The following is a 20,651-nucleotide window of genomic DNA, read 5'->3' as shown; positions in this document are numbered from 1 at the left end:
CTCTGGCTGGGACCCTCAGTCACCCACCCCCAACTCCAGCCATGTGGAGCATGGAGGCTGGACATTCCAGAGGTGTTAAGTCCAGGCTGAGCCAAATATCTTTTCATGGGTATGTTCAGGTCCTATTAGACCCCAGAGGTGGCCTTGGAGGGAGGGCTACGTGTATCACTGGGCCTGAAAGGGAGCGCTTGGGCCAGGCAGTGATTCCAGCCCTCTGCTCGAGGTAGGGATCTTCCTCCCCCTTATCTAACAGATATCGGTCTCCAAGTCCCCCTGCCCCCATGCCCTCAGTCCCGCACATCTCACAAGGGCCATGCTCTTGGGGAATACGCCCTCATCCTTCGGCCTTGCCTTCACTCTTCTGGGATGAAGCTTGCAGAAGGCAAATGCCAGGGTTGGGGCTAGAAGGAAATACTGGCTGGGGAAGACTTTCCAGACCAGTGCCTGGTCTCTTAGGTTCTGTTCTTTCTTCCTCAGTGAACCCCCATTCCCCTCATGCCTCACTACCTACCCTCCTCCTACCTGCATTCTGGGCCCTAAGAATGGGAACAATTCAAGTCAAGACAGAATCCTTAGCATGTAAATTGTCTGAGCGGCACCACTGCACGCAAGGCCTGCATACCTGAGTTCATTCGACAGACATTAGGTAAGCACCTCTTCGTGCCAGGCTCCAGGGAGAGGACAGAGACACCTAATACATGGTCCCTGCCTTCAAGGAGTCCGCAGTTAGGACAGGCAGACACATAAACAACTATAACGTGCTATGTCCCTCCATCATGTGTTGCCTATACGTCTCTGTTTGTATATATGCCGTGTCCATACCCGGGGCTGTCTCTATGTGCGTAACCGCAGATGTTCATCACCTGCGTGTATCTGATGATCCGCTTGTAACCTGTGTCTGTCCCCATGGCAGGCTGCACACCTCAGCCAAACCGGTTGGAGTGGGTTGTGCTGAAATTTTTGTTTGTGTCAATGGGACTTGGAGGTGAGTCAGGGAGGGACAAGGATGGGTGGGGTGGTGTGGGGGAGAAGAAGAGTGAGAGTGAGGGTCAGAGTGAGTGAGTAGGGGAAGGAGGGAGTGGGTCAAGGTAGGAAGGGCTGGGGGCGGGGTATCAGGAGGATGGGTTGGGGGAAGGAGCAGATGAGAGGGTTTCTTAGTGAGTAATATCCTATTTGTCTGCAGTGGGATCCCAGGTCAAAGAGTCAGAGGCTGGCAGGGAGACCCTCGGGCTTTGGGAGAGATAAGAGTGGTTAATAAATCAGAGTGGAACTCGTTGCAAGCATGGATGTGGACCAAATGTCTGTAATCCATTTCTATACAGCTTTGTTTCTCTGTGTGATATTAAGCTAGTCTTGATCTGCTCATTGCCTTGGCTTCTTTGTACAGAGAAGTGTTGGGAGGTTGACTGACGTTGTAGTGGAAGATTACTGATAGGGGACTTGATTCCATCCCCCAGGACCAAGGCTATTGCAGGTAGAAGCTTCAAGGTCCTTCTTCCTGCTCCTCCCTAGGACTCTCCTCACCCACAGAGGACTGGGAAGCGATCCCCACACAGAAAACAGGTACTCCTGCAGCTTTTCCTCCACTGCAAATCGCCTTTGCTCCCCCCGCAGCTGGAGCTTCACTGTGCCCAGTATTAGGATGGTGGCATCCTGCTTTCCAAGAGATTCCATCTAAACATTGCCATGTGCTGTGCTGTTCCTATCTGCCTATCCTGCAGGCCCACTGATCCCCAGTACCCAGCCCCATCCCTTAGTGACAACCACACTTCCTGGTTGCCTAACAACATCACTTACAGTTCAGGAGGCTGGATTTGCTTGTTCCTAAAGAGTCCTGAAGCTAGAGTGAGGAAGTAGCTGAACATACGGCACATTTGGGCCCTGTATCTCAGTAGGCCACTGTGTGCAGAGCCCCCTCCTCCTTGCTCTCACCCCATGGACTCTCCAAACTTCTGTAAACACATGGTCGTAGAATCAGGGACCAGGGCATGGGTAAAGAGAGAGATGCCTTATTCTTTGACCCTGTGGTCTCTGGGTAGGCTAGCACTTTTAGAAGGCTCTAGAAATAGGTCCTGGCTGGCCCAGGACAAGAGTAGGAGCCCTCGTGGAAATCAGAGTCTTCCAAGTGCTGACAAAAGCAGCAGAAGATGCAGTGGTTAGGAGGAGGTAAGAGCAAAGTTTAAGTGGGGTCCTAAGAATTTGATGAGAGAATGGATTCTAGTGAGGACCCCAAGCTGCGCTCCTCTGCATTCTCCCCATCCCTGTCCCCACCCCTGACCACAGAAAGAGCCAGGCTCCTCCCAGGAGCTCACCTGTTGAGGAACATGCATGTAGGCAGCCCCCAAGGGCCAGCCCAGCCTGCAGAGCCTGCACCACCAGGGCATTTTCAGGTAACACCTGGCCTCTGTAGTTTCTCACACTCATCTCCAGGTATCCAGCTAAGATGCTGAGGGTGTGGTTCCTCTCTAAACCAAAGACTGCCACTTCCTGGCCATCAGCTTGGGCTCCTGCCACCACCCAACTTGGCTTCCCTAGGGGAAAGCCTCCTGAGGCCCTGCGATCAAACATCACCCTTGGAACAGGCCCTGGGGGAGGCAAGACAGCTGCGGAGCAGAATATGGGGCCGCGGATGGAGAAAGACACCATGAGACCCAAGGGCTGTGGAAGCCTGGAAGAGGTGGGATCTTAGGGGGAAGAGCGCAGAAGACCCCAAGGGGAGAGGGCCAGTGTTGAAAGGACTCTGAGGGAAGACGTTAGAGGAGAGGGGTAGGAGCTGAGAGGACACGAGCAGCAGTTGGGAATCAGAGGAACCAATAGGACCTGGGGATTCTCGTAATTAGAGAGTAGATTTTCTTTTGAAATTTGTTAGCAGAGTCCTCCTTCTGTATGGCCCAGGAGTATTCACCTTTCCATCACGTCAACTCTAATTCCCTCCTTTCTCTCCACACCAGAACCCAAAGTTACCTCAAACCTGCAGCTCCGCCTGTTTCCATTATCAGTGCTCAGCACTCAGCAGGCAGGTGTAGCTGCCCTGGTCAGAGGCCAGGATGTGGTGCAGCTGTAGAGGAGCCCTAGTCTCAGTGCCCTGGGCTTTCTCTGCCTCATCCTGGAAAGCAGGGGCTGGGTCTTCAGGTTCCGAGACACCCCCAAAGCCCCAGTGCTGCAGGACTAGTTCTTGGCCTTGGTCTCACTGCACTAAGAGACTCGGACCCTGTCCTGCATCTGTTTTCAGTCCCAGAGATAGCAAAGTTGGGAGCCTTTGAGCCGAGGATGGAGGAGGTAGGTCCCAGGCTGCGGGAGAAGCAGGGATGGAAGCCGAGTAGAGCGTGCCCCTGAGTCCCTTCTGAGCATCTTCCCCATACATCCCCAGATGGACTTCATGCTTTCCTTGCAGGAACCCCTGGTAACTGCCCTCCAGCCTCACCCTGAAGCCTTCCTGAACCTCAATTTTTCCATCAATTCTAGAAGTAGCATACAAGAAGAAGGGCTAGGGATCAAGACACAGGGCAAGAGTCCCTTGCTAATGATAACTAGTGAGATAACTAACTAGTGATAACTAACTAGTCCCTTGCTCATGAAAACTAGCGAGATCAGGAAGCATTGGCTATAAGGAAAGGTAGAGGAACAAAGACCGGAGTCTCATCTCCCCGTGCCAGCCTGCTTCTCTCCCTGGGCCCAGGCCTCCATGCTCTAAGGTCCTCAGTGGGGAAATCCTACTCCCTGAAAAGGCCCCTTTTGTTGAAGCTCACTCAGGACCTCATCAGTAATCAATACCCTATGACTGTGCCCAGGGACCCCAAACTGGTTCTACTGTTCTAGCATACAGCCAAAGGGGGAGAATCCTGGCCACTCCTAGAAGGTTCCAAAGCTCCTTGCAGAAAAGTCAGATGGTTGGCTCTGTCCAGCAGGAGAGAGAGGGCAGGGGCGACAGAAGGGCAGAGACCCAGAGAGAAAAACACAAAGTAGATATGGTGAGAGAGATCTCAAGGCACCGTGAGACAGGTCGAAACCTAGAGATAGATACAGAGAGGGAGAAACACACAGACACACAGATACACACACACACACACACGAGTTATTGAAGGGGGTAATTCAAAGAGATAAGAAGCTGAGACAAAATCTGAAACAGAGACAGAAATACCTAAAGAGAAATTTCTGGACGCCTACTTGCCCACTGCTGGGATCACTCAGGTACTTCCCTCTTCCACCCTCAATTTCCACCACTCAACAATGACCCATTGATACTTTCCTACTCAATATCGCCATGTCCCTCAAAAACTCAAGTTTTCCCCATCCTTACCCCACCTCTCCATCATTCTCTAACTCATCTGATTCCCACTCCCCTCCACCCCAAGGCTGCTCACAGTTCCACTTCTCTCACCAACTACTTTCAGCTCACGTCTCAATCACGTCTCAAGATCTGGCCTCTTGAAATCTCTTTTCCTGGTCATTCCTCTGTCCTCCTGTTTGCCCACGTCCTTATTCTGGCTGAGCTGAGAGCAAAAAGCCAGAATTGGGACCAAGAAGACATGGGGCCAGGAAATCAGCTATAGGCAGAATGAACTGTGAGAAAAATGTAGAAAGGCCAGAGGACAATAAAGGAAGAGCCGCAGAGACCACCTGAAGGATGGGACAGCCTGGGAGATGTAGGCAGAGGCAATTGAGAGAGTCTTGAGAGTGTGACTAAGACCCCTAGGGTCCAATTGTTGGCTTTTTGTGTGTACTGAACAATGCTGTGAACCAGGGATGGTTCCAGGGTCAGAAAATGAGGTTAAGGGGAGGAGAAGTTAGACTAAAATTTTTTTTTTTTTTTTTTTTTTGCGGTACGCGGGCCTCTCACTGCTGTGGCCTCTCCTCTTGCGGAGCACAGGCTCCAGACGCGCAGGCTCAGCGGCCATGGCTCACGGGCCCAGCCGCTCCGCCGCATGTGGGATCTTCCCAGACCGGGGCACAAACCCACGTCCCCTGCATCAGCAGGCAGGCTCTCAACCACTGCGCCACCAGGGAAGCCCCTAGACTAAAAGTTTTATGAAGGTTTGAGACAAGGGTGTGTAGATTTGGGGCTGGGACAGACATCTAAGACTAAGAAGCTGAGCTTCAGGGATCCTTGCTTGCCAGAAACAGCCAACTGAGGAAACCAAACTCATAGGATCACATCAGGATTCTGAGACTTTCAGAATGATCAGCCCCCACTCCCACTCCTGGACAGAGTTTGTCCCTGTGCCTTTCAGTTTTTTATCATTGACGGGGTCATTATACACCACTTATGATGCTGCCCTGGGGTGTCAAGTGTTTGTCAGACAAGTACAAATTGGCTTATTTTCTTCCTCTCTTTTCTTCTCCTTCTTCTTCTTCCCCTTCTCCTCCCCCAGTTTCTTTTCTGCCTCCTCCAAAATACGGGCTTACTTCAGACTAAACAGGGGAGGTAGGATTCCTCCCCCAGGTCTATGTTTGGAGCAGCAATGGATGGACACCTCTAGCTACTAGGTGGAACTGGAGGAGGTGCAGAACTGGGAGGGGACAGCCAAGGAGCAATGTGAGGTTCAGCCTCCATGTTCGAGTGAGATGACAACTGCTGAGGACTCAGAGTCGGAGTGGCAGCTGGGAGGAGAAGGAAAACAAAGCTGGGAGAGAGGAACTGGAAAGGCCCCTGGGGTGGGGAGTTCCCCGTTCTATCCAGGAGACTGGCACGACAGTCAAAGACTTAAGCAAAAGCAAGAGCCTAAAATGGGCATACAGGCCAGTACGGTTAAAGCAAAACTGACACCACCCACCAGGCAGCTCCTCACTGAAATCCTAGGAGTATGACAGATCTGAATCCAGCAGTTGGGAGGTTAGCCAGTCAGAAGATTTAGGGAAAAGGCTGGCTTTCAGATTTCAGCCAAGGATGTTAGAAGTTAGTGATTTTTTTTTTTTTTTTTTTTTTTACCATGGTCTGGAAAACTGAGGATCCTCTTTGTCAAAATCTGGGAAAGCTATAGTTGGGTGGGCAGAGACTTTCAAAGCTACTACTGGGTCTCGGCTTTAAGGTATAGGTGGGGAACAGGTCCTGGTATCTACCAGTCTCTCTAAATGTGCCTTCCTGCCCATACCCTCCTCATGCTATTTTCTCTAAGGACCAAGAGTTAGGATCTGGAATGGGAAGAGCCCTGCCCTGAATTACATGTCCAGCCTCACTGCAGCTCTAGCCACTCTCTATGGCCTCCATTTCTTGGGCCTGATGGGGATCAAGTTGATGAATAGAAACCAAAGGCAAAAGTAAGCAGTCATCACTCTCATTTACAGACCAGCCCTGGGGGACACAAGTCCTGTTTCTGTCCCACCCCAGCTATGCTGGGAGTAGAAATCTGTCTGCATTTTCACCAGTAGCTAAAACTAGTCAGCTTGGATCTGGGCCTCTTCATTCTTCACTGGGTCTTGAAGGGATAGAGTCAAGAAGCAGCTCAAGGACCTGGCTTGAATAAATGGAAGATACCAGGGAGGGGCAGGAGTTTGTTTTTCTCACTCCTCGCCTGCTTCACCCCCATCCAGCTTCTAAGACTAGGCAGCTTCTGCCCTGGATCTTATCAGGAGAAACTCCCTGACCTTAATTCTGAGTTCCAGATGCCACGGTACCTCAATTTCCTCCTGCTCTATGAGCTTATGAGACAAAAGGAAATAAGGAGTTACTCTTCCTAGGACTCTATAGTGAAAAGTTCTCCAATGCCTAAGGTATTTTCCATCACCCTCAACCCAATATCTCTCTCTCTCTCACACACACACACACACACACACACTCACACACTCACTCACTCACTCACTCACTCACTCTACAATGGGCCCTGAGAGACTGGGTTCTACTACCCTCTAGTGGCCAGAGAGGAAAGGGCTGTCCCACCCCGTCGATCAAGACCTTCAAGACTTTACCACGGTCTTTGGTCTGGAAGACACCTAGGGGATAAGCCAACAGCACTTTTTTTTTTTTTTTTTTTTTGCGGTACGCGGGCTCACTGTTGTGGCCTCTCCCGTTGCGGAGCACAGGCTCCGGACGGGCAGGCTCAGCGGCCATGGCTCACGGGCGCAGCCGCTCCGTGGCATGTGGGATCTTCCCGGAACCTGTGAACCCGTGTCCCCTGCATCGGCAGGCGGACTCTCAACCACTGCGCCACCAGGGAAGCCCCAACAGCACATTTAATAAATGAGAAAGAAGAGGCCTAGAGGAAAATAATCACTTTGAGAGTCAGGGTATAGTTGGGACCGGAACTCAAGTCTCCTGACTCCCAGGTCAGTGCTTAATCCACTTTCACTGCCTCCCCTCTGACTTTTGTCTCCCCTTCCTAGCTTATCCCTGGGGAGGTCAGAACGAATCAGAAAAACGCCCCAAACGCCAAAGCCAAAAAGGACATGGTTCCTCCTCAACCCTTGCAGAGCAACGCCTGCACCTGAAACGTCATAGTCCCAAGTGAATTCACATCTTGGATAACATGGGTCCTTCTGAGGAACTGGCTGTCCTCGGACTTTCCGAATTTAACAGACTTTCAAGATTTTTACTGACCTCGCACAGCTCCTGTCGCCATGGTGACAACACTAATTCATGGTGGCTACCCAGGTCTCCTGTCTCCACGGTAACCGATGCTTTGCGACCTTCAGTTTGCAGCGGTCGTGCTGCAGCCGCTGCAGTGGTTGCTGGGCGACGGCGGAGCGAAGCAGGTGGTTTGAGGTGGGGACCCGGACAGGCTTCCGGTAGGGGTGTAGAGGCGGTTCCGGGGAAGCCTGCGCCCCCAGGTAGGGGTGCTCCGGGCCGCCGGCCCCGCAGCCCGCCCCTCCCCGGGCCCATGGCCGGGGCGGTGGGTGGGACAGGGGGCTCAGGCTGGACTTGGCGGCCGGTGGCGCGGGATCCGCTGCTGGCGCGGGCCTTTCATTCATGCACCGAACTGCGGGGACGGTTCTATCTGGTGGGGGGTCTCCTAGCCGGAGGAGCGAGAGAGCCGAGCAGTGATATGGTGGTCTTCGATCCGGCTGAGGGCCAGGCCGTGCGGGTGGGAGCCCGGGGCGGCCCGAGGCGCAGCCACCACGACGCGGCGCCGGTGGGCGGGCGCTGGGTCTGTGTAGTGGGCGGCTGGGATGGGTCGCGCCGCCTGGCCACAGTAAGCGCCCTGGACACCGAGCGCGGTGTGTGGGAGGCGTGGACCGCCGCCCCCGGCAGCTGCTCCCCTGCCGGCCTCAGTAGTCACACCTGTACCCGCCTCTCCGACCGAGAGCTGCGGGTGGCAGGCAGGGAGGGCGGGACTCGCACTCAGCGTCGTTATGGAAGCATCTACACGTTAAGGCTGGACCCTGGCGCCCGCACCTATTGGTATGACACCCCTTGCCCAAAACCTTTCATGCTCCCTCACTTACACTCTGGAAAAACAGCTTCGCAGGCAATTTATCTAATATCCTCACCCTAGAACCCTCCTTCCCCGGGAATCTTCCATGTCTAAGATAGCTGAACTCTCATCAACATTACCCTCCCTCTCAACCGAACTACATAGGGCACTGTCCCATGTCTCCTTCCTATCCTTGGCAAGGGGGTTGGGGAAAAGGCAGTACAGCGCTTATATTTTAAAGAAAACCCAACTCAGGCCTGACTTTCACAGCTATAAGGAAGAAGGCTACCACACAGTCTCACGTTCAGGTCACTGCGCTGCCCTACTCCGAAGTCCTGGGCCCCACCCAGGTCACCAGCTATTGCTCTTTGGGGGCTGCAACTCAGCTGAAGCAGAAGTAGCTGGGCATTGGAGTCATGGGAAGATTAAGGTATTATCTGCTCACATCTTGCTAAGGGTGGAAGGGGGCTAAAATGGGGCTGCCCAAATCTCTGCAGACAGTCCCTTCTCTCCCCCCCAAGGAGGAGCCACCTGCTGCCCCCCGTCTGACGGAACAGCTTGCAAGTCTCGTGAGCAGTGGGCAGGGGTCCCAGCAGGGGCCTCGAGGACTCCGGCATCACTCGTGTTCTGTGGTTGGGCCCTTTGCTGTGCTGTTTGGTGGAGAAACTCTGACTAGAGCCCGAGACACCATCTGCAATGACCTCTACATCTATGATACCCGTGAGAAGGGGCTTAATGGTTGAGAAGGGGAAAAGGTGGGAAGATAGGAGAACCTGCAGACTACAGAAAGAAAGAGGATGGAGTAATGGGGTAGGGAGAAGGAAGATTTAGTCGACAAATTAAAGGAATACACAGAATGCTAAATTTTGAAGAGGCCCACAAATCCAGTGAGGAGAAAAATAATGAGCAAATCTTTGGTCTTGTTAAGAGCCCCATGGAAGCCAAAGCGCTACTGCCTCAATAACCACTCTCTGCCCTTACCCAACAGGAAAGTCTCCTTCTCTGTGGTTCCACTTCCCCTGTGCAGACCATGGACTAAAACGCGTGGGCCATCGGACCTGCCTTTGGAATGATCAGCTCTACCTGGTTGGGGGTTTTGGTGAGGATGGCAGGACAGCTAGTCCACAGGTTTGCATTCTGGACCTCTTTATCTGAAGAATAGTGCCAAGATACACCACCAAGCCTCTGTTTGTTTTGTTTTTGTTTTTTGCGGTACGCGGGCCTCTCACTGTTGTGGCCTCTCCCGTTGCGGAGCACAGGCTCCGGACGCGCAGGCTCAGCGGCCATGGCTTACGGGCCTAGCCGCTCCGTGGCATGTGGGATCTTCCCGGACCGGGGCACGAACCCTTGTTCCCTGCATCGGCAGGCAGACTCTCAACCACTGCACCACCAGGGAAGCACCAAGCCTCTGTTTTGTTGCAGACTCATAAGCTTTAGTTATCACCAGAGCTATCTGCCTCATGTCAAATGCTGATTAAATTTCAACCTGAGAGTTAACGTTTGTTTCTGAATCTTTTGGCGGGGAGGGAAGTAAATAAGGAGGTGCATCTTTATTTGCAAGGTAAAGGATAAAATATGGGACCTAGTTTGATATTGTGAGCCATTAACCAGATGGACCCCAAACCACAAATCATATGCTTGCCCATGCCCCGTGCAAATTCTACCCCTAATACTGGGTGAAAGCTTCAGGCTAGAGCTAAGCATTCTGAACAAAACATTTAATTAACAAAAAAAAATTACAATAGCAGAGAAAATAATAACAATAAAGAGAAATTAGAAGAAGTGGGAATCAGGGTAGAAAAAAATGCAAAGGCCTCGGTCTCTAGGAGACCAACACTCCAGCTGAGCTGGACTTAGCCCCAGCTCCATCTGAGTTTTCCTTGGCTCCTGGCTTCTCGTCTTCCCCCATGAGACGAATATTGTGCTTTTCCCGGAATTCATTTAGTTCTTTTCCCTTTGCCTGAAGCTGCTGTGTCAGTGTCTCAATGATCTTCTGTATCTAGAGGGCAAACGACAGGGATTATGTAAGGATTTCAGGACTCCCTTCCCCCATCTGTTACAGACTATGGTTGGGGGAAGTGAAGGAGTGATGATACCTCTAACCTCAACTTTAACCAAGTATTAATAGTAGAGCCCAGACACAAAAAGTATTCCTTTCTTTAAAACAAGGTTTGTAAGCTGTAGTATACGTAAGAATCACCTGGGCTGCTTATTTTTAAAATGCCACTTCATGGCTCCCATCCCCAAAGGTTCTGAATCAGTGGGTACAGGAGAGGGTCCGGGAAGCTGCATTTTAAATTAGTCTTCCAGGTGATTTGGATATACGTAGCCATGGACTACACTGTGAGAAACTCCACTCTAACCACCTCCCCTCCCCCAATTCAGCCAGAAAAGAGGCATAGTCAGCAACTCCTTTGTCTAAGGAGTTAGCCGTAGCATAACTAAAGAGCATAGGCTGATAGGCTATTTATGCTGCCTTCAACACGAGTTCCTACCCACACTTTCCTCCCCCACATTCCCTAAAGCCCTGGCCTCCCTTTCCTTACTCCTTGGTTGCCCAGAGCATCTACGCAGGGATTCTTGCTCACCTGCTCCTTGTTGTTCTCCAAGGCAGGCAGCACCTCTTTGACAGTCCGCTCCACCAGTACCCCTCCAACCATGCGGTAGCACTTGCGGGTCTCATCTACCTCCTTCAGAGTATCGATCACTAGGCTGAGGTAGGAGGACAAGGCAGGATCTGAGAATTCAGTCCCACTCTGCTGCAACCCTCTCTTACAAAACGGCCCATCCCCCCCCCAAAAAAGGGGCCCATCCGACTCTCCTGTTGTTTGCTTCTCCCGGCTTCCTCACCTGTGCTCATTCAACTCCATCTCCAGCTCAGCTGCTTTGGATGCCAGGCCACGCTGTTCCTGCCGAAGGCGGTTGAAGCCAGCGATTACCTAAGAAGGTGAGAAAGAGATAAAGGTGAGAGAGGGGACAGTGGAAATGGCAGAGGGTCAGCATAGGATAGCAGGCTTTACAAAGATGCAGTAGTAGACACCTATCTTGGAAAAGGAGTAGAACAGTTTGCAGTTTCTAAATTAAGTCTGGAATTCCATTCACCCCACACTGAGTGCCTACTAGGGGTGAGATACTTGCTAGGCCATCTTGCAGCTTAGTTCGGTGAGGATTAGGCATTTGTTACATAGGAATGGGGGCGGAGAGCTACTGGAGCACCTACAGTGGAGCTTAAACTTGCAGGTAAAGAGGGATGTCAGGAAAGGCTTTGTAACGAGTAACTTTTTTTTATTTTATTTTATTTTATTTATTTATTTATTTTTGGCTGTGTTGGGTCTTTGTTGCTGCACGCGGGCTTTCTCTAGTTGCGATGAGCGGGCGCTACTCTTCGTTGCGGTGCGCGGGCTTCTCATTGCGCACCGCAACGAAGAGAAGTGGCTTCTCTTGTTGTGGAGCACGGGCTCTAGGCGCGCAGGGCTTAGTTGCTCCATGGCATGTGGGATCTTCCCGGACCAGGGCCCGAACCCGTGTCCCTTGCATTGGCAGGCGGATTCTTAACCACTGCGCCACCAGGGAAGTCCCATGTAACGAGTAACTCTTGTTTGGGTCCGCCCAGCAGCCCTCCCATTAGGCAAGTGCCCCTCCTAATTCACTGGGGTTCTTGTGAGGCTACTAATCACAGGGCCCTTGCTCTTTGACCACAGGGGCAGTGACCTATATTCTATACTATAGGAATTGAATTTGGGGTAGAGACAAACAGGTACAGAAGGCAGCTGGAGCTAAGACACCTATAGTTGTCCTATAAAGATGGTCCTCCATTCCTATTCCTAAAATCCCCAAAGCTGCCCTAGTTATTGAACTCTGTGTGGCCTAGTTGTTTAATGTTCCTTTTCACTGTGTTCAATTCTGTGACCTACCACCGTCCTTCTAAAACACTCTTTAAAAAAAAATAATAAATAAGTTGCCCAAAGCCTGCATCTGTAGCCTCTAAACCCTAACTGATACAGGCTTCCTGAGAGATAATGCCTTAACTGAAGCCTGAAGGATGAGAACCTGGGGGTGGGGGTGGGGGTAGTGGTACAAAAGAAGCGTAATAACACACATAAAGACCCAAAGAAGTGATTACCACCAGCTTCCTGTTCCCCAGAAACTGAGCAGAGAATTGAACAGTGTGAAAATCAGACAGGGTACTAACACCACCACCAGCATCACTTCTAGTATAGGGCTCTGAGGACTGTATTTGGAAAGACAAAAGACCAGGTTTCAAGTTTTGCCTCTGCCACATTTTGGCTTTATGAACTCTGACAGACTTTTAGCCCTGTTCATTCAACCCTGGCTACACATTAGAATCACCAGGGGACCATTTTTAAAATGTGAATAGTGGAGCCTCAGAACAATTACACAATCACTGGGAGTGAGGCCCAGGCCTCAGTATTTAAAAAAAGATGTCCCATGAAATTCTCATGTGCAGCCAGAACTGAGAACCACTGGGTTAATGTCTCTGAGCCTTAGTTTCCTAACCTGTAAAAGGGGATGATACCTACTTCATAGGGCTGTTGTATCACGTGAATGAATTAATGTGAAACGGCTTTGTAAGCAGTGAAGTGCATTAATTACTATTATGACCTTCCCTCCAAACCCAAAGTGTACCTTGGACCCTCCTGGTCCACTGAGAGCAGTGAGCCCATTCATTCAAACCACTGCCAAATCTCTCACTCTCATTTACATCATCTCTAGTCTCACTGCCATCACTGACTAACCACCTCATCTTTGCTAGGGTCCCTTATCTCTAGCTCTTTCTCTCCGCAAGATTCATATACAGCTAAGATAATCCAAATGACTGTCCTGTACCACCCCTACAGCCTTTCTACTGCCCAATAAATGAAGGAATAAATTTGACTAGGAACTTGTCATTAGAGCAACTTGTTTCCTTCTCCCATCCATCATCCTTTCATCTCAATCCGCTTCATCCACTCATTTCAGCAAACGCCTTGGAAATCTCACTCATCTACAAGCTGTTTTTCCTTCACCTTCATTGCCTATATCAAAACTATTCCATTTATAATTAGCATTTTCTCCACTGTCAATGTTACAGATCAAAATACTTTCCTCTAAGAAAATTCCACAACTAAACTAGACTCTAGATGTTCTCCTAGCACCCAAATGACATCCACTCTTCTGCATGTATGTCGTATTTAACACACACTAATGAACGCAGCTTAAATGTCTAAAATTTCTGAGGCCTGAACTTATTTTCCTTAGTAATTAGTAGGAATCTACTTTTCAACCACCAATTTAACACTATAGGCAAAAAGATTTTAATTCCAACTTTTCTTCAAATACTTTTGCTAATTAACAACCCCTATTTCCTCTTGGTCCAGTTATAGAGTTTATTACAACACCAAACTGAAGTAAATATATCTAAGTGTATGAGTTATCCACAGTTGTTATGGAAAATTTCAGCCACTGATGCACTTGAAGAAAATGAAATCTCTTAGCAGCTAACTGACAACTAACTTTTAGTTAAACGCAAAATAAGCTGATATTAACCTGCCATCTCTGAGGTCTGCCAGGTAATGAAGACAGAGAGGCTATGCTCTATTCCCACATTCTTCCTCCTAAAATACAACTTACTAGTGGTTTTCTCCCCTATGGCTTGACCTAATTTTCCTTCCCTTTCCCTTATTTCGTGTTCTCCTAAAGCAGTCTGGCATGAGTAGGGATGGCCAGGTCACTGTTGACTCTCTCAACCCTATTAAATCATCTAACATATAAACATCCCTGCTGAAAAAGAATCCAATTAAAATACCAACTATTTTTCCTTTTTTTTTCTTTTGGCAGTGCGGCACAGCATGCGGGATCTTAGTTTCCCCGACCAGGGATGGAACCTGTGACCCCTGCAGTGGAAGCACGGAGTCCTAACCACTGGACCGCCAGGGAATTCCCTATTTTTCCTATTCTAAAGTAACTTCAAGCCTTACAACCATGCAGAGCTCTTTACATTTTCATATTTGGCATGTACAAATAATTTTACACAGGACACAATCATCTTTTTTTTGTTGTTCCCAGTGATTAAGAATCCACCTGCCAGACATAGAGAATGGACTTGAGGACACGGGGAGGCGGAAGGGTAAGCTGGGACGAAGTGAGAGAGTGCCACTGACACATATACACTACCAAATGTAAAATAGATAGCTACTGGGAAGCAGCCACATAGCACCGGGAGATCAGCTCGGTGCTTTGTGACCACCTAGAGAGGTGTGATACAGGGAGGGTGGGAGGGAGGCTCAAGAGAAAGGGGATATGGGAATATATGTATATGTATAGCTGATTCACTTTGTTATACAGCAGAAACTAACACAACAATGTAAAGCAATTATACTCCAATAAAGATGTTAAAAAAAAAAAGAATCCACTTGCCAATGCATGGGACACGGGTTCAAGCCCTGTTCTGGGAAGATCCCACATGCCACAGAGCAACTAAGCCCGTGTGCCGCAACTACTGAGCCTGCACTCTAGAGCCTGCGAGCCACAACTACTGAGCCCGAGTGCCACAACTACGGAAGCCCCCGTGCCTAGAGCCCATGCTCCGCAACGAGAAGCCACCGCAATGAGAAGCCTGTGCACCACAACAGAGCAGCCCCCGCTCACTGCAACTAGAGAAAGCCCGCCTGCAGCAACGAAGACCCAGTGCAGCCAAAAATAAAATAAATAAGATAAACAAGTTAAAAAAAAAAAGTTCACACACACAACTGTAAAAAAAAAAAGTCAAACTATTTCCACTTGATTTATTTTGGTTTTCTTTTCTTTCTTTTTTGTTTAATTGATACCATATAATTTTGATAACTTTGGGGAAAATCTACAATCATTACATTTATCCCCAAAAGGTCCTTTGGTCTTCTCATCTACATGATATTTACTCTTATTGGGTTCAATGGAACAATAAAAGAGGTAGAGAATTATGACTGGATGCATCTGGAAAAGCATTTTCTGGGCTATTGCTGCACTAAATATCTTCTTTTCAGTTCAGTGCCCCCTTTTCTGACAAACATACTCAACTCTAAAAATTTCTCCGACCTTATCAAATGATGATTTGACCATCGTCAAATGATGATTCTCATCCCTTCTCTTCATCAAATATTTTAGGACTAGTCTACATGCACTGCCTCCACTTCCTCACCTCCCAATTCATTTTATTTATTTATTTTTTTGGTCAGGCCATGAGGCTTGCGGGATCTTAGTTCCCCAACCAGGGACTGAACCTGGGCCATGGCAGTGAAAGCACTGAGTCCTAACCACTGGACCGCCAGGGAATTCCCAAGTTACTTTTTTGTTGTTGTTACTTCTTTTAATCTAAGTTTTTTCAAAAAAAATGGAGATATCTGCCTCATAGGATGTTGAGAGGATTCATTAATTACATCAAGGACTTAGGACAATATCCAGCAGACAACAGATTGTCAATAAACAGTGCCTGCTATTATTATAAAACACCTCCCCCTAAATGTCCTATGGATACCTTAAACTCAGGTCATTCAAAGCTGAATTTTCTTTTACTCCATTTTAAACTGCTCTTCTTCTTGTCTCCCCTATTTCTGCTAGTGACATGACTCTAGCCTGGTAGGAAACCCTGGTTTCATCTTTGGACACACCCTTATCCCATCAACTGCCAAATTTATTGCCTCTACCTCAGCAATTTTTCTTAGGCTTACTGACATCACCCTAGTTGAGGCCTTCATTACCTCTTGTCTGAACTACTGCAACAGTCTTCTAAATTATCTCCCCATTTTTGGACTCTCCAAATCCATCCTATACATTGTTGCTAATTTAATTCTTTTAGCACTTGGGTGACATAGAAAAATATTCGTGATATATTATTAGGCTTAAAAAGCAGATTACGGGGACTTTCCTGGTGGTCCAGTGGTAAAGAATCCGCCTTACAATGCAGGGGCCGGGGGTTTGATCCCTGGTCGGGGAACTGAGATCCCACATGCCAAGGGGCAACTAAGCCTGCACACCACAACTACTGAGCTCATGCGCTTCAGCTAGGGCCCACGTGCGGCAAACTACACAGCCCACACACCCTGGAGGCTGCATGCCACAACTAGAGAAGAGAAAACCCACATGCCACAACTAGAGAGAAGCCTGCGTGCCGCAACTAAGACCTGATGCAGCCTAAAATAAATAAATAATAAATAAATCTTTTTAAGAGAAAAAAGCAGATTACCAAACAGCAAATAGTGTATAATACTAATTTTATAAAATTAAATATGTAAAATATACAGGCCCTCCCTTTCCATCTACACACACATATACAAAAACATAAGGAACCTCTCAAAGGATATATTTCAAAATGGTAAGAATAGTTACCTCTGGATAGTAGGATCATAGGTAAAGTAGGATCATGGGTAATTTATTTCTTATTTTGTACTTCTTGTGTTTTCTACAATTTCTAAAATGAATGTGTATAATTTTATGTAATAAAAAAAAATTAATAGTATAACATATACCCTTCTATGTCTCCCTCACTGCTTACATTAAAAAGTCCTGAATTCTTTGCCATGCAAAGACTCAGCTTGCTTTAAGGACTACATCTTTCTAACTTATAACTCATGATTTAGCTAATCTAGTCACTGCACTTCATGTCAATGTATGCTTTCCTCATAGGGTAAGATCTCTTCTTACCCTATTCCCTATATTCTATTTCTACTGTCACCTGTTCAAATTTATCCAATCCTTCCGGCTCAGCCCAAATATCTCTAATAGGATTACGGTATAAAAAATAGGTCTGTCTGATGCTCAAGGCCCTCAATTAAAAGCCCTGCTCTCCCAGTTACTGACACTGGGTAAGTTAGCTAAAGCCTCCGAAATTCAAACATCCTGAGGACAATACTGCTACTTCAAATGGCAGTAATTAAGTAACAGCAGATAAAACAAGTAAAGTGCCTAGCTCAATGTGCCACTTGCCTCCATCTTGTCTATATGGCTCAAATTTTCACCAGTGATAAGTATAATATTTTTTACCCAGTGTTCTCTCTGGAACACAAACAAAGGCCAGAGAATGTTAAGCAAGGAAAGCCTCAGAACTCAGTTACCACAATTCTTCAGTCTCTTTCGAGGGCTTCTTTTTCTCTACCACCCCTTAACTATTAGTTTCACTCCTGTTCTACTTCTTTGTTCACTTTCTGTACAAACTGTAGGTGATTTCATCCACAGCCATGGCTTTGTCTACCATCTATAAACTTATAATTCTCTAATCTGTATCTCCAACTCAGATTTCTTTCTGTAACTCAAGATTATAAATCAAACAACCTGCTAAATGTCTCTACCTGGATATCCCACAAGAAACCCAAATTCAAACTTATTTTCTCCCCAAACCTGTCCATCTTCCTACATTCCCTGTGGCACCATCAAAAACAGAAACCTGAGGGACATCCTAGATTCCTCTTTTATCTCTTTTTCTCCACGTCCAAGTCTTGCAGTCCATCCCAAACTTTAAGTCCACCTGCATCCCAAACATGTCAGGCAGTTTCATGCCACAGTGTTTTTAAACACATTATTCCCTCTACCTAGAAAATCCTCCATTTCCTTCTTTGCTTGACTAACTTCTCTCATCCTTTAGAATTGAGCTGAAGGATTATCATTTTTACAAAACAAAGTAATTAACACTTATTAAGCACGCAGTATATTCCAATCACTGTGCAAAACACTTTGTATGCGTTGTCTAGCCTAATAATTGAAATACAGTGAGGTAAGCACCATTACGTTTCCACAGAAGAAGACCAAAAGAAGTAACTCATGGGAGGTCATATATAGGTAGTAAAAGGTAGAAATGTGATTCAAATACAGATCTATCTGAACCCAGTGCACTCATTACACTCTTAGCCACCCCACTATACCACACTTCCCTTTCCCACCCACCCCCCAATCTCATAATCTCCTGCTTAGTTAGAGGTCCCTCCTCTAGCTGCCATTAAGAAGGCCCGTGAGGAACATTATAAAACTTACTTTTTGGCAACCTAATCAAAAAATGGGCAGAGGCCTAAATAGACATTTCTCCAAAGAAGACATACAGATTGCCAAGAAGCACATGAAAAGCTGCTCAACATCACTAATTATTAGAGAAATGCAAATCAAAACTACAATGAGGTATCACCTCACACCAGTTAGAATGGGCATCATCAGAAAATCTACAAACAGCAAATGCTGGACAGGGTGTGGAGAAAAGGGAACCCTCTTGCACTGTTGGTAGGAATGTAAACTGATACAGCCACTATGGAGAACAGTATGGAGGTTCCTTAAAAAACTAAAAATAGAACTACCATACCACCCAGCAATCCCACTACTGGGCATATACTCTGAGAAAACCATAATTCAAAAAGACACATGCACCCCAAAGTTCATTGCAGCACTATTTACAATAGCCAGGTCATGGAAGCAAACTAAATGCCCATCAACAGACGAATGGATAAAGATGTAGTACATATATACAATGGAATATTACTCAGCCATAAAAAGAAACGAAACTGGGCCATTTGTTGAGACGTGGATGGATATAGAGACTGTCATACAGAGTGAAGTAAGTCAGAAAGAGAAAAACAAGTATCGTATATTAACGCATATATGTGGAACCTAGAAAAATGGTACAGATGAACCTGTTTGCAGGGCAGAAATAAAGACACAGATGTAGAGAAACAAATGTATGCACACCAAGGGGGGAAAGTGGCGGGAGAGGGGTGGTGGTGGGATGAATTGGGAGATTGGGATTGACATATATACACTAATATGTATAAAATAGATAACTAATAAGAACCTGCTGTATAAAAAATAATGTAAAATTCAAAAAAAAAAACTGTTTGCTTTGTCTTTTCTCAAATGAGTCTGTGTTAACTTGAAAACAAGGTCTATTTCATTTATCTTTTTCCCTGTACCCAGCAGAATGTCTGACACATGGCAGACCCTCAAAAAGTATTAAGTTCCTTCTCCCTTGCCTTTTTCCCCCTAAGTCAGAAACTATCTCTTCTTTCCTCCCCAAAATTCCATAGCACTTTATATCTCCCTTAGATATATTTCTGCCTCACATTAACATTTTGTATGTCATATTTTTCCCACCAGACTATAAGCTCTTTGACTGTAGGGGTCAGTTTTAAAGATCTTTATGCAAATACCTCTGCCTATAGTAACTGTTCAACAAATAACTGATAAATGAAAATATAATTTAAAAAGCTGTTGTTGGGGCTTCCCTGGTGGCCCAGTGGTTGAGAGTCCGCCTGCCGATGCAGAGGACACGGGTTCGTGCCCCGGTCCGGGAAGATCCCACATGCCGCGGAGCGGCTGGGCCCATGAGCCATGGCCGCTGAGCCTGCGCGTCCGGAGCCTGTGCTCCGCAACGGGAGAGGCCACAAATCATAGTCTCTCTGCAAATAAAGCACTTTTAAAAAGTTTTAAAAAAAATAAAATAAAATAAAAAGCTGTTGTTTTGACTACGTTTCCCTATTACGCAGATTTCTTCCCACCCCTAGTAAACACTAGCCCCACTATTAGCAAACCATGGTTCCCAAGCCACAAGGGGCTTTTCTGATTAATTTATCAAACGTTTCCCGGTGCTAGGCAAGGCAGTAGGGGAAATGCATGCTCGGATTCTTAGTAAAGGATTTCTGGTCTCTAAAAAAAATTCAATCTAGTAATGACTCCCGAATCAAAATAGTATGAAACACTAGACTGTTCGAGTATGTGAGTCACGTGTCTCTGCAGAGCGATGACGATTTTCAACGTGGTTTCAGGGTCCAGTAACAGACTACACTCCCAGCCGTTGACTAATCCCCTGGGATTCGTTAGAAGCTGCCTTGCCCAGCCATACCCTGTTTGAAGGTGCGGAGGAAAATAGGGAAAGTGACCACCCATCTTTCCTCAGACTTGCGCATCCTCCCAGACCCTGCTTCTCAGAGCTTTTCTATCCCCCTGGCTCACTCAACACCCCGAGGGGGCGTGGCTTTCACCTACCAATCCGCCTACTCTCTCCCCGGGGGCTCGGCTAGCTTCTCCAAGGACCCGCCCCTCTCTGGGTGGCCACGCAAATGTGGGACTGGAGTAAAGGTCTGCACCAGCCACAGGCTTCCCTCGTTCTCACATCGACTCCGGACCCAGCCGAGTTGCCCTCCTTCGCGTTCCCTGCTCCCCACCTGCTCTGCTGACACCGTCCCCTTCCCCGCGCCGCTCCCGCTGTTCTTGCCAGTGCGACCGCTGTTCTCCGCCATCTTCACCGCCTGCTGGGCTTCCGGCCTGCGTAGCTCAGCCCACTCGCCCTGC

The 20,651-nt window shown here is 47.7% G+C and overlaps 2 protein-coding genes across 2 annotated transcripts; one reads left to right on the top strand and one right to left on the bottom strand.

Annotated features, from left to right (window-relative positions):
• The first annotated feature begins 1,142 nt into the window (after window positions 1–1,142).
• On the top strand, window positions 1,143–9,840 carry KLHDC9 (kelch domain containing 9). Its single transcript, XM_004321809.4, has 5 exons — window positions 1,143–1,563; window positions 7,321–8,335; window positions 8,619–8,778; window positions 8,870–9,068; window positions 9,337–9,840. The coding sequence occupies exons 2-5, from the start codon at window positions 7,464–7,466 to the stop codon at window positions 9,501–9,503; spliced, it is 1,398 nt and encodes a 465-aa protein (XP_004321857.2). The 5' UTR covers window positions 1,143–1,563; window positions 7,321–7,463; the 3' UTR covers window positions 9,504–9,840.
• A 205-nt stretch (window positions 9,841–10,045) lies between these two features.
• Window positions 10,046–20,648, bottom strand: PFDN2 (prefoldin subunit 2). The gene is made up of 4 exons (XM_004321808.4): window positions 20,525–20,648; window positions 11,199–11,287; window positions 10,937–11,060; window positions 10,046–10,347 (listed from the first exon to the last, which is right to left on the bottom strand). The coding sequence occupies exons 1-4, from the start codon at window positions 20,597–20,599 to the stop codon at window positions 10,171–10,173; spliced, it is 465 nt and encodes a 154-aa protein (XP_004321856.1). The 5' UTR covers window positions 20,600–20,648; the 3' UTR covers window positions 10,046–10,170.
• Between the last annotated feature and the right edge of the window lie 3 nt (window positions 20,649–20,651).

The sequence above is a fragment of the Tursiops truncatus genome, chromosome 1 (assembly GCF_011762595.2).
Source record: "Tursiops truncatus isolate mTurTru1 chromosome 1, mTurTru1.mat.Y, whole genome shotgun sequence".
In the NCBI taxonomy this organism is placed as follows: domain Eukaryota; kingdom Metazoa; phylum Chordata; class Mammalia; order Artiodactyla; family Delphinidae; genus Tursiops; species Tursiops truncatus.
Note: the sequence above shows the minus strand (reverse complement) of the source record. Positions and strands in the feature narration are given on the sequence as shown.

Bases quoted from the DNA above. Each gene is read 5' to 3' on its own strand.
- PFDN2 (XM_004321808.4), bottom strand. From the start codon at position 20,599: ATGGCGGAGAACAGCGGTCGCACTGGCAAGAACAGCGGGAGCGGCGCG. The intron at 11,288-20,524 runs GTGGGGAGCAGG...TCACCTTCTTAG, and splicing joins GGACGGTGTCAGCAGAGCAG to GTAATCGCTGGCTTCAACCG. The intron at 11,061-11,198 runs GTGAGGAAGCCG...CTCCTACCTCAG, and splicing joins ATGGAGTTGAATGAGCACAG to CCTAGTGATCGATACTCTGA.
- KLHDC9 (XM_004321809.4), top strand. From the start codon at position 7,464: ATGGGTCCTTCTGAGGAACTGGCTGTCCTCGGACTTTCCGAATTTAAC. The intron at 8,779-8,869 runs GTATTATCTGCT...CTCCCCCCCAAG, and splicing joins GGAGTCATGGGAAGATTAAG to GAGGAGCCACCTGCTGCCCC. The intron at 9,069-9,336 runs GTGAGAAGGGGC...CTTACCCAACAG, and splicing joins CCTCTACATCTATGATACCC to GAAAGTCTCCTTCTCTGTGG.